This window comes from Mesoplodon mirus, assembly GCF_964341445.2.
Source record: "Mesoplodon mirus genome assembly, chromosome: 3".
Taxonomy (NCBI): Eukaryota; Metazoa; Chordata; class Mammalia; order Artiodactyla; family Ziphiidae; genus Mesoplodon; species Mesoplodon mirus.
Window position 1 is genome coordinate 87,312,417 of NC_138978.1, and position 17,267 is coordinate 87,329,683.

A 17,267-nucleotide genomic window follows, 5' to 3' on the forward strand; every position below is an offset into this window, starting at 1 on the left:
TCATATGTACATTTCACACAAACTTTAGGAGGGCTGGGAAATGAATGAAAAATGGTTTTGCTTCTTCAAACAGTACAGCTGAGTGTTACAGCTGAAAGGGCCTCTGGGGGTCATCTGGTCGAAACCACTTTTTTTCCAGATAAAGAAAATGAAACCCCAGAACCTAAGGGGAGAGCTCCAAAGTGCCACAGCCAGCTAGCAGGGAAAGCCAAGAGCTGTGCATAAGATTCTAAAAACTAAATTATAAAAATGCACTTGAACAGTTCTCAGCCTTCTTTCGGCTGTGACACCTAAGATGGATGGTGTTCACATAGACAGTGCCCTCCCCAAAGGCATCTGCGGTCCTGAAAAAGTACTCTAATAGCGTGCAGCCAGCACAACCTTTACCAGTAGGTCATGGAAAAATGGGCTATGGACTACATGCAATTCCAGCAGGAACTCTAACCCTCTCCTATGCTTCCTCAAGGAAGCATATTTGCACGCAAGGGAGAGTGACATCGTGATGTGATGGAGGCAACCTAGACTTTGATCTAATATTTAAAGAGGAAATCATTGGGACTTCCCTGGCAGTACAGTGGTTAAGACCACACTTCCACTGCAGGGGGCACGGGTTCAATCCCTGGTTGGGTAACTAAGATCCCATATGCCGTGCAGCACGGCCAAAAAGGGGAAAATAAATAAATAAATAAGGAAATCATTTGCAAATGTATCACTAACCGCATGCCAGCAGGAGAACCAACTAAATAAAATACTCCTTGGGCAAAGAATTCTATTCTAAAGTTACTAATTGGCTATTAATTTATCTTCTGAATACAAGTGGACTTTGATTTACAGTATTGCAGCTTCTTTATGAGCAGCCCTCAGGCCCCTCTTCTCTGACTGAGCCTCCTTGAAACACACCTTTAAATTGTACTTCATGGTGGATCACAGCGAGGGGCTTGGTGAACGTCTTCTTATTCTGCATCATGGCCCAGATCATCGAGGCATCCAGCGAAGTGCAGGCTTCATCAGGAAGCACACACTGCAGAGAGGCAGAGCAAAGCAGTTGGGAGGTCACGCCAAAGGGCCTGCACAGCTGACCTGTGGCCCCTTATCAGACAGCTCACAGCTGTTTACCCCAGAAAAACAGGACATTGGGATGGTTTCAAAGAACCACAAATAATCTGGGAGATGTGAGAGCAGGCCTAGTGTATTCTCAGCTGCACGTGAAGATGCAAACATGGCTGGACGGCTTCCCACAAAACAACTGGAGCTTTTAGTGTTATTTAGTCTGAAAAATAAAAAAAACTACATGACGAATGTTGGCCCTTCACCAAGCTGGCTTCACATAAATGGTTCATGTTTGTGATTTGTGATTGTGGGAAACTTCATGTATTGCATTATGAGGGTGACAGATTTTACATTTGTTGTCCAAAAAGATAATCATGTTGTCGAGTATGTTTGATTGTTTAACTCTGGTATAGGCTCATACAAAATGAAGCTTTCCAGGGTCATCTGCTTTTAATGTTCCAAAATGAAGTCCTGGGGAGTTGTGCCCAGGTGTGGAGGCCATGAGATCAGCTGTTTCTAGCTATTTTAAGGCTCCAAACTTAGAACCAGCATGCCCAAGCCTAGTGTATCTGTTTCCATTATCTTTTTCTTTAAAATAACTTTGGTTCTTTATCTATGCCCATCAGTGGGTAAAATGCTAATGTCAATGACATCCATTCCCTTTTGTTGGAAGAAGAAACATATCAATTATTTTAGAAGTCTATATACAGCAAGGTACCCAGAAAAGTTAATTAGCTTCCAGTTCTTCCAATCACAAGAAAGCAAAGACTTGTAGCTTTACTGTCATTGCTGCTCTAGGCAACATGAAAGTCAGATACATGTTATAAGACAACTCCCCCCCCACCTCCCCCAAACAAACAAACAAACAAACAAGAAAAACCTTTACAATAGCCCTCTTGTAAAGGGAAACAATGGATTTTCTGTGGAGAGGAATCATTACTGAAAAGATTTGCATTTTAGGAAAAGCCTTCTTACTTTCCTACTAGTTCTTTGGTTAAGCAAGAGTCTATGATTCTACAACGAACTCACTGCAAGACCCTGGGCAAGACACTGAACTCTCTGGCCTCAATTTCATCAGCAATGGGCAGGGTTGGACTCAACGATCTTTGAGAACTCTTCCTAGAAGATTCTTTGGCTCTGTCTATCGTCATAGAAAGCACTCACAGGAATGTGGAAATATTAACCACAGGCAGCAAACAGAGGGACAGTGGTAACACCTCTATAAATGGTCCTCTGCCATCATATCGACCGTCTCATTTGCTCCTCTACCCAGGAGGGAAGCCGGTACTATTACTTCAGTGGTACAGATGAGGACACGCAGGTTCTGAGAGGTCAGGGACTTGCTAATGTCCTGTTGGTAAGCAGCAGGCCTTCCTTCTCGGTCCTCCATGCTCTTTCCATTCTATCTTGCCTTGGATATAAATAGCGACTTCAGGCTTAGGGTCACATCCCATGTCATCCCCTGTGACTTAGAACTCTCCTTTGAATGTTCTGGAAGGAAATATTAGGACTAATTTTCACAGATTAACACACTATGAAGCTGGGCTGCCACAGGCCAGGCTCACTGAAAGGTAACAGCCACAGCCATCAGTAAAGACCCCTGGTAACTGCCAGGCCTCCCCTCCTAGATCCCTAATTCCTAAAAGTTATCCTCTGGGTCCCAGCCATGCACGAAGCTCCACATGGTTTTCTACCATGGTCCATTACACCCCAACCTTGATGGCCACTGGAAAGTGAAGGTCCACACAGCTAAGGCACCAATGTTTCCAAAGGCAACCTAAAGAACACAGCCTAAATCACCTTTTATATATATATATATATATATATATATATATATATATATATATGTACTCCCTGAGGACTATGAAATCAGATTTGCTATATTTTCAAATGTATTATAAAATTTCCTATGGTCTTATGGAGAAATGGATGACCAGGGGAATATAACAGTGCAAAGGATTCACATCAGTGGTAATCCATCCAATAATAATACTTTTTCCTTCTCCCTCTACACCCATCTCTTAAAACCTATGTATCAGGTGAGAAAATTCCATCCATACAATACATTATTAATGATATGACTTGACTATTAGACTTTTAGACATTAATTGATATGTGATTATAAAAGGAATAGAAGTCAGCTTACACTGTGTGAGATATCTAAAAAATAAATGCACATATGATATTATACATAATTATGGCAGATCATAGAAACAAAACTAAGCAGAAGATACCCTTTGTGCACAAGGCCAAAATGATGAGGTAATTACCCTTGCTGATCCCCCCTACCTTGGCCACGCCAGCAAGGTCAAAGGGTTCTGATTTCTGTTGTGGCAATAGAATGTACTGGTTCAATGTGGGGAGTGACATGAGGCGAACATGACGAACCGATGAGAAACCAAGAAAAATTAAAATATTTGTTAGTTTCCCTTAGAAGTCCTCATGAGACAAGTCAACCTTATAACTCACACAGAGAAGGTCAAAAAACAACTGCAATACAAATCTCAGCGGGACCTGGAAAAATTAATCCTCACACTGAACTTGTCCTTCGGCTCTCTGTACTCTTGGCACTGGATACTATCTGAATAGCAAAGATAAAGCCAGACCTCTCCTTCAGTGGAAAACAGTCTTGATTTATCATTCGTAAGATACTACTGAGTAGCACGCATGGAAAAAAAAAAATCATACTGTCAGGATTTATTCTCTAAGACTCCATAAAACTCACAGTTCCCTGCTAACATGAACTTTATGGCTTCAACTGGGCAGTTCCCTAACCCAAAACCTCATGTAACTTGTGATTAAACTTCTCTGGTAGGTCACTGCCTCACCTAAAAATGTCAAAATAACAGTACAAATGGATGAAGGCCCACTAACCTTAGGTAACTTCTGGGGGTCCTTTTCCTTTTTGGTACACAATGTGAGCTCACACTGTAGAAAGAGCAGGGAGGTGTTGAAGATGGGCTTAAAAACAAAGCTGAATCGTTTCTTATCTATCTCGGCTTGCGGGATAGGAAAGTGCACTCTCTTGGGATTGTAGAATTTCACAGATTCATCTTTAGGACAAATGTTCTCAATGATAGTATAATCAGACATCCTATCAGGGTTCGAATATGGAGAGATAAAGCATGTTTGGATGGCAAATCCCAGTTCTTGGTCAGCCTTGGTAACGGACACCTACAACAGAACAGAAAGATCAATTCAGAAATAAGTTAGCATGTCACTTTCACTCTAGGCACAAGGGTAACATACCAAAGCGGCCCTTCTGATGAGAGACATTGCTTTACTTTCTTAACATATCCCTATAGTCTTCCTTCTAATTACAAAAGTAACACACACTACTTGAAGAAACAGATGTTTTCCTTTAAACTTGGTATAGATGATACAGTGAATTATTTAGTTCAAGTCCCAGCCTGGAAGAGTCTATAATACAAGATATATAAGTCTCTTCAACCTCCCATAAGTCCTCTGGGAAATAAAAACAAAAGTACATCATGCACCTAAGTGGATTTTCCCAAATAAACAAAACACCAGTAGGCAAAGCCCCTAATGTCATTAATAGTGTATCACCTGTAAGGCAAGCTCTTTTAAAAAATTACTCAGGGGCTTCCCTGGTGGCGCAGTGGTTGAGAGTCCGCCTGCCGATGCAGGGGACACGGGTTCGTGCCCCGGTCCGGGAAGATCCCACATGCCGTGGAGCGGCTGGGCCCATGAGCCATGGCCGCTGAGCCTGCGCGTCCGGAGCCTGTGCTCCGCAACGGGAGAGGCCACAACAGTGAGAGGCCCGCGTAACGCACAAAAAAAAGAAAAAAAAATTACTCAAAAAATAAAGGACAGAGGTAGAATCTATTTCAACTAGGCACGGAAGACCAAACTTCTAAACTGCAGCAAGTCAGACTGAGCCTAAAACATTGCAGTAAAGCTATAGATTGGCCTGAAGTCCTGCTTCATGGTGAGCAGGCAAAGCTGGCCTCTGGGGCTGGATGTCGGGGAGGGTGCAATCTGGTGGCGATCACAGGCCTGGCGAAGTGTCCCAGCTTCTCAGAGGTCCAAACCAGACCTTGCCAAGTACTCTCCCTTCACTCTTTAAGCCCAAGGGTGTTTTAAGGGAAATCTAATCTGGAAATGTTTCCGACTCATTTACACTTCCCTCTTACAAAACATTTGTATGGGCTATGTCCAAACCTTGTTAAGGTTCTTTTCTTTAGAAACAGGAAGTAGTATTTGGCCAAGAGTAAACAGAATTCAATTCTCATCTCAACTACCAATTCAAATCTCAACTATCCTGAACTCAGCTAAACTCCTCAAACCAGACTGGATCCTCCATTTGGTGACACAGGGATCACTGTGTGAACTGCCTCTCCCCTCTATTGCCTCATTCCTTGACTAAACTCAGGATCAAAATAAACTTAAACACTTTAGAAATAAAGTTGGTCCTCAATCATAGGTCAATAGCCGCAGAATCCTTTCAAAGGCATGAAGATATAAACACACTTTCCATTCTGAAATACCCAGGGGAAATCCCTGACATTGCATGGGGCTTTTAGGCCACGGCACTATTTTGAAAGATCCCTATGTGGTTAACTGCAAGACGCTAAACAAAGAAGATGACTGTGATAATGACATTTTGTTGTACCTTAATCCCTGAGAATAGTCTTATGAGATAAATATTTTCATCTTCATTTTATAAATGGAGAAAAAACTGAACACACAGGATTGCTGACTTGTTCAAAATCATATCTAACAAACACTGGGTGAAACCAAGGCTTGAGCCCAGGTCTTCTGAGCCCGTCTATTTTCTCTTCACTATTTCACTACAGCTACAGGGTCAATTCAAGCCACCCATGATGTGGCCAGGGAGGGTGCTTGGTAAGAAGTCTTTCCAGGAGGTAGTATTTGGTAGTCTGAAAATATTCACACTTCATTATTTTTACAGTATTTCCAAAAATGAGATATTTAACCTTGGGAAAATGGCAAATTACATATAGGCTATTTTAAAAAGTGGCCTTTAACATGAACTCAGAACCCACAATGCAAAAATGTGTGACAGAAGAAATGCAAACCTCTTCTCTAATCTCAAAGAAAGTATGCAATGGCAGAATGTCTAAGGTATTCCAAAAAGATGTTTCGATGAGAGGAAAAAAATCGTCAACAAGTCTTTTTCTCTGAAATGGACGGAAGTGAGTAGTGGCAGGACTCTGCTGCTCACACGCTGTGAGCACTAAACCTTGGTTTCTCCCCCACAGAACGAGGGCACTAACACTGACTAGATACAGTGATTGTGACGACCTGTAAAGTCAAAATTACATGCACACAACACAGTTCCCTTCTAGTTAAGAAATGCCAGCTGTTATTAATAGTATTAGTCTAGATTTAAATTTGGGGGGTTATATATAGAAATATATTCTTTTAATTTCCCAAGACAAATGAACTAAAAGAAAAGCTGCCAACTCTGTGACCACCTATCACCCAAGGATGACCAAAGACCAGGTGGCAAAGCTGATAATGTCCTGGATTAAAGGAAGAGACTAGGATCTAGAGGAAATAGAAGATTCTGGGAGGGGATGTGATAAGGATGACCACGAGAAGAAACATGGAAATAGTTCTTTAGACCAAGCCAATGATTGGGTAAGTTTTATTTACTTTCCCCAAATAAAAATTTTATTATTAGCAGTGGAGTCCAAACTGGGAAACAAGGACTAGGCATGGCTGCTATCCTATTTAGCAAAATACTTACAGATTCTCTCTCATATTTCAGGTGGTTTAAAACAACTTTAAAATAAAGCAGTTTATACCATTTTCCCCCTCCCCAGATTCTCTTCAATGTATTATTATGATGTATAATGATATTTAAAATGGTATAGCAAAAAGATTTGGTTCACTTTTTTCCATCACTTGACCATGTCTTTGATTAAATTTAATTATGAACAATATAGATGATATATAAATGGGAAAATAAGAATGAAAAAGAAAATGAATTTCAAGCAAGCCAACACTGGGGGTGGCAGGGTTGGGGAGAAAACCCAAAACACCCAGGGTAGGATACATGAGGAAGATTTAAGGCAGCAACGCCATAACCTGGCAAAGCCGGGCACACATCTGGAAAAGAGCAAACTGCAATGAAGCAGCACCCCTAAAACCCATAGCATAACAGCGAACCACTGACCAACCACACATGTGGATTGTGCAGCCAGAAAAGCAAGAAGAAAACAACGCATCTTGGATTAGGAGAGAGCTCTGATTAGGGACAGCATGTAGAAAGCAGTATACTTTCCCCAGCAAAGAAAGAAGGTACACCCAACGAAAGACAAGATCTCTTAGAACAGGGAATCAAAAAGGAGACGATCCAGGAAAATGTCTAGGGCCAGTGGGCTCCATCCCAGAATCAGTACAAATGTGAGTTATTTGTCTTTCTTAACTAGAAATATGTGCACTGAAGTCACTTTTAATATATGGAAGTATCCCATTTTGGCCCCTTAAGCTTCTCCCTCCTCCCACAGTGAAGGAGAACACCAGCTTGCAGCTCAGCACCAAAACCAGCTCAACAGAGGACGACTTCCATGTAAGTCCAGCAGACATTCTGGGGCCATGAGGATATTGATCTTCTCTAGAATCCAATCTGTGAACTTGGATATTTGAACTGCTAAGAGGTTACATTTTCTCCCCCTTTCAAATGGTACTTTTAGGATAAACGATAACATCCAGTGGATAACAGTGTGGGCTCTGGAGCCAGATGGTCTGAGCATGAACTCTGACTCTGAACTCTAGTAGGTACTAACTGTGTGACCTTAGACAAGTTTGTGCCTCAATTGCCTCATCTACAAAATGGGGATATTAATAGTCCTGTCTCACAGAATTGCTTTCAAGAGTAAAATACTGCAATACTTATAACTGAGCTTGGCACAAAATAAATCTGCAATAAATGTTAGCTGTTGTTATTTCATTACCATCACTACCTAATATTTTTGTAGTCATTCCAAAGATTTATGTTATGTGTGGTTATTACTGTTATATATAGGAAATAGTTTTAATGAATTTATAGATACATTTAGATGATGACCTAGAAAAAGCAATTTTCACGAGATACAGTAACACATAGTATTTCACTCAAAAGTATCCACAGTTTAAAAGATAGTCTCTGAGGTGGTTTGAAATATTCCTTGGTTAATTCTGATACTGCAGCTACTGAACAGCTGTCCTTAGCAAAAGTGCTAAGGACAAAGTAAGGACAGGGCTTTATTAGAATTCACAGTGCTGATTTTTTTTTAAACATTTATCCATTCATCTACAAATTACTCTCTCCATTTAGAATGAACGTAGTGAATCCTGAAATTTCCTGCTTTGGTCAGAAATCGACGTGGGAGTGTTTTCTAAGCCACGCCCTCACGCAGAGCTGGTCAAAGTGGTGAGGAAGAGCAGGAAGAGGTCTGCCCCAGCTGCTTTCACTCATGCCCAAGAGCTACTACGAATCTGAGCTAACCTAACAGCCCAAGGCTAACATTTGGGTCTCACCTCAACAAAAACATGTCCGTTCTCTGCCACAGAGAAGACCCCTTGGGAGGGCACCAGAAAGAGGTCAGTGTTGTACAGCTCCATGTTGAAGGTGACATTTCTGTTGGGTGGGTCCTGGAAGCTACTGGGATTCCCCACCTGCCGCAGGCTACAATTAAACTGGAAAAAAAAAAAAAACACAGATGGAGATAAATCACAGTCAAATGAAGACTGTAGCTTTATGAGCTTTAGCCTTTAACATCTGATTTTATTTTCCAATAGTCCCTGACTAAAGCTGACCAAAAAGACACCGGTCTCTACAAACTACCTACTACAAATAAACACATACCACCACAATTTCAGGTCGGCTGAAGAAGGAAGTATCTCCTTCATCCGTATCTCCCGGAAATCCATTATCACCCGACTCCAAATCTTCATAACCATCTGGCCAGCCACTACTATCCCCAGGGGGTGGAACCTGTATTACAATCTAAAAGGCAAGGAAAGCACAGTTATAAAAACACCAAATCACATGCCTTTGGTTCTACCTCACACAAACACCCATGTAATAATTCTGAGGCAAACTGAAAATCTGACGTAAAAAAAAAAAACCAACTTCAAGTATTTTTAGGACTTCATCCTCAGTGATATGAAAAAAAGAAGCCCAATGCATGTTCAAATTAAGATTTACAGTAAAATACGTATTTTCCCCTGTGACAAAATATAAATTATTTCAAACAGTGGGAAAACACCAGACACTGAAATGGGATTGGATGGGATTGTCAATAGGCCCCCCTATACTGTGGGGGGTGGGAAGGGGTTCTCCTTAGGAACCTTTATATTGAAAACTCTAAGAAATACTGATTTGGTTAATCCAAGGAGTCCTGTACTTTGTATCTGTCAAGATTTGATCATGTTTGGTTTGAGTTAGAAGCAAAGGACCTGATGTTTACTATTGAGCCATTCTCTCCTTTTACTCCTGCACTCCTCCATCTCCCCAATATATCTTTTTAAAAAAAAATAAATTTATTTATTTATTTTTGGCTGCGTTGGGTCTTCGTTGCTGCATGCGGGCTTTCTCTAGTTGTGGCGAGTGAGGGCTCTATAGGCATGCGGGCTTCAGTAGTTGTGGCGCGTAGGCTCAGTAATTGTGGCTCATGGGCTCTAGAGCACAGGCTCAGTAGTTGTGGCGCACGGGCTTAGTTGTTCCGTGGCATGTGGTCTCTTCCCAGACCAGGGCTCGAACCCATGTCCCCTGCATTGGCAGGCAGATTCTTAACCACTGTGCCACAGGGAAGTCCCCCAATATATCTTTTGTATGGTGTATAGATGCAGGAAAGAACATCATGTCTTATGCCATGACAACCTATCTTAACACTGGTTGAAATGAGTATTCCTAGGTTAGCTCCAGATAAGATGAAAAAATTCACCCAAGGACCAGGACTCCATAAATTAACTCCTAATTTCTTTGCATATATAGGATAGTTATACTTTTTGTTTGATTTTTCACTCCACGTCCTTAGATTTTTAATATGTTGCAAAACAAAAATACATATTAAGTCTGAAAATTACTACAAACAATTATAACTGGAAGAAATAGTTGAAGTAGCCACTGAAGAGGTGGATGGGAAGGGAATGAAGGAAAACTGCCTCTCTATTCTTTACCAGGCCCTCAAAAGAAAGTACTGATGCAACTGAAGCAAGTTAGGTTATGACTTACCCTATCATAATTTAAAAAAAAAAAAAAAAGAAAGAAAGAATGAATATACCTTTCTCTCCTGAGGCAGATGGCACTTTTTTTTTTTTTTTACTTAACAGACTGATTACCATGGCCTCTTATTGGCATTAATTTAGATAAAAGTTTAAAATTCCAAAATCAAGTATACCAGTAATATATGACATTCATTACATCTGGAAAAACTGGATAACTGCAAGAAAATTAGTGTTGGAATTGGCAGAAGAGGGTTCATCATAGAAGTCAAAGGTTAATAAATGATTTCAGTAACAAAGGGAGAGTAACTGCCGCTACCTAGAGTTGGGGGAAGATTAGTGGTCCAGAAGCTGGATTCAGTCCTGGCTCTACTGTTAACTAGTCTCTCAAATCCAAGCAAGTCTCTTAACTCCCTGGAGTTCCATTTCCTCACCTGTGAAATGAGGACGTTGAATGAGATCAGCTTAGGGCTCTTTCCAGCTCAAACATTCTAAGATTGTCTGAGGAACAATATAACCTTGGCTCACAGGACAGTCAGTCTCCACATGAGCCACACTGACCAGAGAGCCAGTCTCTTCTCTGGCTAGGCTGAGCCTATCTGTTGACTGGCAGTGGAATAAATAGAGCAGTCGGGGTCTCCCCATGCCAAGCCAAAGGTGGGGTAGGTGCTGAGTGCAGACACACACACCATGTCAAAGCTGGACACAGGGATCTTTGAGCCCTATTTCTACCATCAAAAGTACAACTCAAGTTGCAAAATTATCATTTTAAAGTCCTTTTGAAATTTCATGTTCAAATTCTTTTAACATTCACTGTTAAGTGTCCATCTCTATCAGAACAGATTTAGATGAATCTGTTCTGACAAGATTCTGACAAGAATCATGTCTGGAAAGTGAAGGGTAGCTATTGCAATGGATTATCATTGGGGGAATCTGTGGAATCTCTCTCTGGGTAACTTCAAAAATAGAAGATTTTCTTCAATTTAGGGTCTTTCTTAGAGATGGAGAGAGATTTAACACTTTCTTGAATGACCTTTTCAGACTTCTCTCTTTTAGTTCTTTTGTTCATGAGGGAGGGAGAAGTTCTCCTACTTCTAGACAAGACTCAGATGAGGTCAGAGAGACCACGGTTCTGGTTAGCTCAGTTGTATAGAGGTGCTCGCTCATAGCCCAAGGGCTTGGATTTTATCCTTATGTAGACCAGGCCATCGGAGCCTGCAGCTTAGCCAGAAAAAGTCATAATCACCTTGCCAGTGAAACTCTGCCAAGAGGAGATGGAAGGAAGGGTGGGAAAGATCACCACAAATGCTCCAGCCGAGAAAACAGGGCCTCCCAACTCCCACAGACTCACCAACAAAACAAATAAAAGAGTTCAGGGTCATACTACATCCCATTTTGTTGAGAACTGACACTTGGCTTTGTTCAGACCCTCCTCACTTTCCTAGAAGCCTTAAGACTAATTTTAAGGTAACACCCAGCAAGGCTCTGGCAAAGGGAAAGCTTTGTCCTACAGAACACTCACGGAGTTGTAGTAAACCACACCATGAGGGGCTGATCGCCGGTGCCGAGTCCCACAGCCATTCAGGGGAGACTCCAGAACGAAGTGGGTGCCATTCATCTTGGCCTTGCATGTGGGATCCAACAGGGTGAGCTCCATCCCAGAGTAGCCTCTGGCCTGAAACAACAACGACTGAAGACATAAAGGGGGGCCCACAGGCCATTCTACAGCATGCAGTTAACACATTTTGCCTGGTCTTCCACGTTGCAAGTCCAGACCTTCCAAGTTGCTGGAGGCCTGCACTTCCCCTCCCCCCTTACCTTCTTTCAGCCTACCATCTCTCAACAGCCCCAGAATTGTGTTTGTTGGCCTTGGAAATTCAATAGCAAAATATTGACACACAAGGATCTGGAACCCCCCTCACTGAGAACAACAGGAACCGGGTGAGAATCACAGCCAAGGGGAAGTGAGCCCATCCAACTGAGAAAACAGTATCAAATCTCTGGAGTTCAAAAGTGAAAGAGCTGGAAATAACTAACACAGACTGAGGCAAGATGGGGAGGGAGGCAGCCTTCCCTTCTCTCCTTTAAGAAACTGCACCCACCTGAAACGAATCTTTTTCTATAGCCACAGTCATCTTTTCATTGTCACATTTGACTGACAGGGCAACATCCATGCTCCCCTGCATCTCTTCGGCCTCTCTGGGACCAGGAAACAGTTGTATGCTGGGAATGACAGGGTCCTTTGGCCGAGGGATCCCATCTTCTCCCCCTTCCTTCCAGCTTCTCCTGGAGATATCGGGGAAGAGAAAGGGGAAACCTCCATTTTGGCCTCCCCTTCCCCGGATGCGTGGGTTGTCCAGGGAAGGCAGGGTGCCAGGGTCCAGCAGGATCCGTAGCTCAGGAGGGATGGTATGGACTTCCTCATCTCTCATCTCCTCTGCTGGTAAGAGAAGAAGGCAAAACATCATCAGTGTTTGATGCCAGGCCACAATCATATCATAAGAGGCAAGAACAGGAGAAATTAGCAAAGAATGGGCATGTGTAAAATTACTCCTAACAAGCAATGTATAAAAGAGATGAGGAGTCTGGAAGCCTGAATTCTAGTGCTGATGTTCTTTCTAACTGGTTGAATGCCTTTGGGTAAGTGGCCTACCTCTCTGTGCCTCAGTTTCCCAATTTTTAAAATTAAGAGGTTGGATTAGATCAGTGGTTCTCAACTTTGGCTGCACATTAAAATCACTGTGGGAGCTTGAAAAAGAAAATCCCTATGCTCAGGCTGCATCCCAGGCCAATTAAAAACTGAACTCTCTTTAAATCATTATGTTTTAAAGCTCCCCATGTGATTCCAATGTGGAGCCAAGATTAAGAACCACTGGATTAGATGATTTCTAAGACCCTTCAAGCTATACAAATCTACTATTGAATAAGTTATGTGGGACAATATTATTCCATTCAAATGCCAATGAAATACTTTCCTTGAATCTAGAGATTCTTTAGAACAGTTTCTCTAAAGATTTCTTGAAACAGTATTGGTATTTTGAAATGATTTTGCTACCTCCTTTTTGAGTGCTAAATTCTAACACGTATCTGGGTACCCTGGCCTTTTAGAACCTAGTCCCAAAGGAAGAAAGAAAAAGCTGCTTACGCACAGTTATTCCTTCAAAGGGAGAGACATATTTCCATACAATCCATACTCATTATTCTGTCATATTTTCAACAATTTAAAGAAAAAAAATTTTTCCCAGTATTCTCTACATCCACTATCCAAAGCCAACTGACGTATGCTTGAGGTCAATCATCTCAGTGGGAGTTGGGAATAAGGATGACAGTGGATGTTGGCTCTCCTTCGATACTATTTTTTTGAAAAGGATGGCACAGTTGTATGGGTCCAAAAGAAGTCAGAGGTTTGGAGGTTTTTAATTTGTACTTTGATTAAAAAAAACCCTTCACAACCACCCTTCGAGGTGAGCCTATTGTTTCCCTCATATGACTGAGAAGGAATCTGAGGCTCAGAGGTTAAGCAACTTCCAAACAGTGAACAAATGGCAGGGCTGGGACTTGAACCTGTACTCCTAACCTTCATTCTACCGGCACTGCACTCAGTAGTGGTACTGTGTGGTGAGCAAGAGGTCTGGGGATCAGAAAACCTGGGTTTCAAGTCTTACTATCGATCAGATTCTGAAGAACCTTAAGAACTTGGTAAGCCTCTGCTTTCTCCTCCATCAAAGTGGGATAATAACTCCTGCATTCCCTCTGGATGAGTATGAGAAAGCACGAGTACTCATGACTATTTTCCTATAAGATCCAGCCTGAACTAAGACTTGTCTCCTGCAGGCCCAACCCCTCTGTATCTCAGCCAAAAGTGATCATTAGGCACCTCTGAGAAAAGAACCCAGGACAAGTTATCCTTAACATAAGCACAGTGAAAGTGATCTATAAGTTTTCCAACACGCAATCAACTCTGTTACAAAAAAATCTATATTAAAGATAATTTCCCCAATAATCTAGCACAATTCTATATAACTTTAAGCTTTATAGTGAAAAGTAGTGAATGAATCATTAAAATTTGCAACAGAAAAACAGCACCATATAAGCTGAAGTGAGAGTTCCTCATTGGAAAACTCATTTGGGGGATATTTTTTATACAAAAAAAAAAATCATACTTACCATTGTTTTCAAGCCGAAGATGAAATCTATTAGCCACAGGAGCCACTGTGTATGATGTTACTGGACTACAGCCATTGTCCAAAGCCCACTTGACCAGACTCTCTTGGGTTGAAGGAATGTCATCTCTTATTGATTTGGTCATTATCATGGATCTTTCACTTTCTTTCCCAAAGCCAATACTGTTAGGAGCCTGAAGATAATAGTAAAATTTCACTCATGAGTGTATGAAATTAAACAGTGCCTTAATATCTGAAACAAATAGATTCTCTATTGTATATGAAAGAACTATTTACCCTTTTGATCCCTACTCTCCTTGGGCTGAGAATACTGATGTGAAAATCTGTAACAGCAGATTAAGAAACTCAGGCTGACTGGTTATACCATTTGGGTTGCTTATGTTGATACAAATGGCATAATCATTTTTGTCATTGGTTGATAAACTAATTATCATAAGCATACCTAGTATGTCACTACAGAGTTAATGTTTAAATTATTAACACACACACCGAATATGATACCAAACTTTTCCTTATTTTTATTTAAAATTATATATAAAGTATACAGGTGTGCATGTTATATTTCCCCCAAATCCTATACCCTAGAGTTAAATGAAAGAAGGCACAACTTAGTTACTTCACTGTGGAGACTATCCCACCTTTGTAAACTACTGAATTCCACACAGTGAAACAGTCAATGTTCATACTTCATTTATAATTTATGATCAATTTAGGAATCCTGTAACTGTATACATTTGCCAATTCTATTAACAGAATATGCTTAGATTTTATGGTTTAAAATATTAATTAATTAACTTACCATCCCTCTAAGTACCAATATATATATACATATATATTTTAAACATCTTTATTGGAGTATAATTGCTTCACAATGGTGTGTTAGTTTCTGCTTTATAACAAAGTGAATCAGCTATACATATACATGTATCCCCATATCTCCTCCCTCTTGCATCTCTCTCCCACCTGCCCTATCCCACCCCTCTAGGTGGTCACAAAACACCAAGCTGATCTCCCTGTGCTATGCGGCTGCTTCCCACTAGCTATTTTACATTTGGTAGTGTATATATGTCCATGCCACTCTCTCACTTCATCCCAGCTTACCCTTCCCCCCACCCCGTGTCCTCAAGTCCATTCTTTACATCTGTGTCTTTATTCCTGTCCTGTCCCTAGGTTCTTCATAACCTTTTTTTTTTTTTTTAGATTCCATATATATGTGTTAGCATACGGTATTTGTTTTTCTCTTTCTGACTTACTTCACTCTGTATGACAGACTCTAGGTCCAACCATCTCATTATAAATAACTCAATTTCATTTCTTTTTATGGCTGAGTAATATTCCATGTATATAGTACCAATATTTTTATCCGGTAGTACAAGTAACTGTTAAAATTAACTTTCACTTGGTAATCAGTTACAAACTTAAAACTGAATGACAGAAATCTTTCCAGGAAAGGATATAAAAGGACTCTGAGTAACAAGGACATGGAAGGTAAATTTCACATCACCTTCTGATCCTACAGCAGTGATCTTCTCAGATGGTGAGGGAGCTGAATGCTGCAGGGGGCACCCCAAAGGGAAGTCACCACATTTTCAACAACTGCTCCAACAGGGCTGGAAGGCCCTTCCAGCAAGCAGATTATGCCATCTCATGCCATATAAAAATCACTTTAATTTCCATGCCCAATTATTTTCTTCTGCATACATGCAGCATTTTTCCTAAATTCCCCATTTGTTTCCCATTCTGTTTGCCCCTAACATGACTAAATATTAATCCTTTCCCACTGTAAAACCATAGAAGATTCACAGCCTCTAAGTTCTCTTGGCCTCTCTGGTTGTGAGATATTGGCTGAGGACACACATTTTCAATTCAAAGCTTAAAGGATCTCACCCAGTATATTTTTCTACTACCCAAAGTGCTTATCTGAGGAAAAACTGCCAGACTGGCCAGTCACAATGATGCATGCAAGTGACCAGAGAGAGAGCTTTAACCAAGTTCTGTAGCCATTTGCAAAAAAAAAACCTCAGTTTCACAGGTTTGGATTATTCTATTCTTACTGGGATTCACAGAAAACTCCTTCAGAGAAAATTCCTTAGGGAAAGGAAAAGAAGAAACGAAGGGAGAGAGGGAGGAAAGAAGGAAAGAAGGAAACTAAAATGAAGTAAAGAAGGATCCAATTTGTTCTTAGAACTTCTTATTCACTGAGTCAATAGGATTTTCTTCAGCACAGCTTCTTCCAGCCTTTCAAGGCAGCCTGTTGTTTTGACTGGCTGGAGTTGCAACACTGGCCTAAACAATACTGCTTGGCCTCATCTGCACTAGTCTTTCATGTTGTTGGACAGCTGAGAAAATACTGTATTTCCAGAATACTATCATCATAACTGCCACCTATCTTTTTTGTAACAATATGGAATGACTTGTTTACACCTTTCCACATTAACTCTAGGAGCTGTCAGTACAACTCATACTGATTACACCTCATGACTTACAAGGCTAGAAATCTATCTACGCATTTGTAAAGCAGCAAGGTTTGGGACAATGGCAGGCAAGTTGGTTCCAGGCAATGAGTGAATTCCTCATCCTGTATTTCTGGGAGTCCCCAGGCTTTTCCAAGGCCTCAGTATAGCTACTTCCTATGGGGGTGTTTAAGGAGGTCTCAAATACCACCGCCATTTCCCACTCGTATCTTCACAAAGGACGATGAGCTAAATAGAGTCTGAGTGGCTTCCCCTCTCCCCCACCACCCAACACACCTGCATCAGAACTGCTGATGTCTGGGAGGGGGCATCTGGGGGAAGGGTTAGGCAGAGAGTTGTGCATATTCCCACTGGGATTAAA

The 17,267-nt window shown here is 41.2% G+C and overlaps 1 protein-coding gene across 7 annotated transcripts in view; it reads right to left on the minus strand.

Moving 5' to 3' along the window:
• TGFBR3 (transforming growth factor beta receptor 3) overlaps positions 1 to 17,267 on the minus strand; it is a 203,583-nt gene that overhangs the window by 25,426 nt on the left and 160,890 nt on the right. For 2 of the 7 annotated variants that reach the window (XM_082613383.1, XM_082613381.1), the window contains exons 8-15: positions 14,416 to 14,605; positions 12,351 to 12,688; positions 11,771 to 11,923; positions 8,888 to 9,028; positions 8,560 to 8,718; positions 3,925 to 4,224; positions 3,340 to 3,375; positions 901 to 1,021 (exon numbers count right to left, since the gene is read on the minus strand). In XM_082613383.1, coding sequence (XP_082469509.1) covers positions 901 to 1,021; positions 3,340 to 3,375; positions 3,925 to 4,224; positions 8,560 to 8,718; positions 8,888 to 9,028; positions 11,771 to 11,923; positions 12,351 to 12,688; positions 14,416 to 14,605 — 1,438 coding nt within the window. The remainder of the gene's footprint in view (positions 1 to 900; positions 1,022 to 3,339; positions 3,376 to 3,924; positions 4,225 to 8,559; positions 8,719 to 8,887; positions 9,029 to 11,770; positions 11,924 to 12,350; positions 12,689 to 14,415; positions 14,606 to 17,267) is intronic. The other 5 variants (XM_082613387.1, XM_082613385.1, XM_082613386.1 and 2 more) reach the window with 3 other exon arrangements.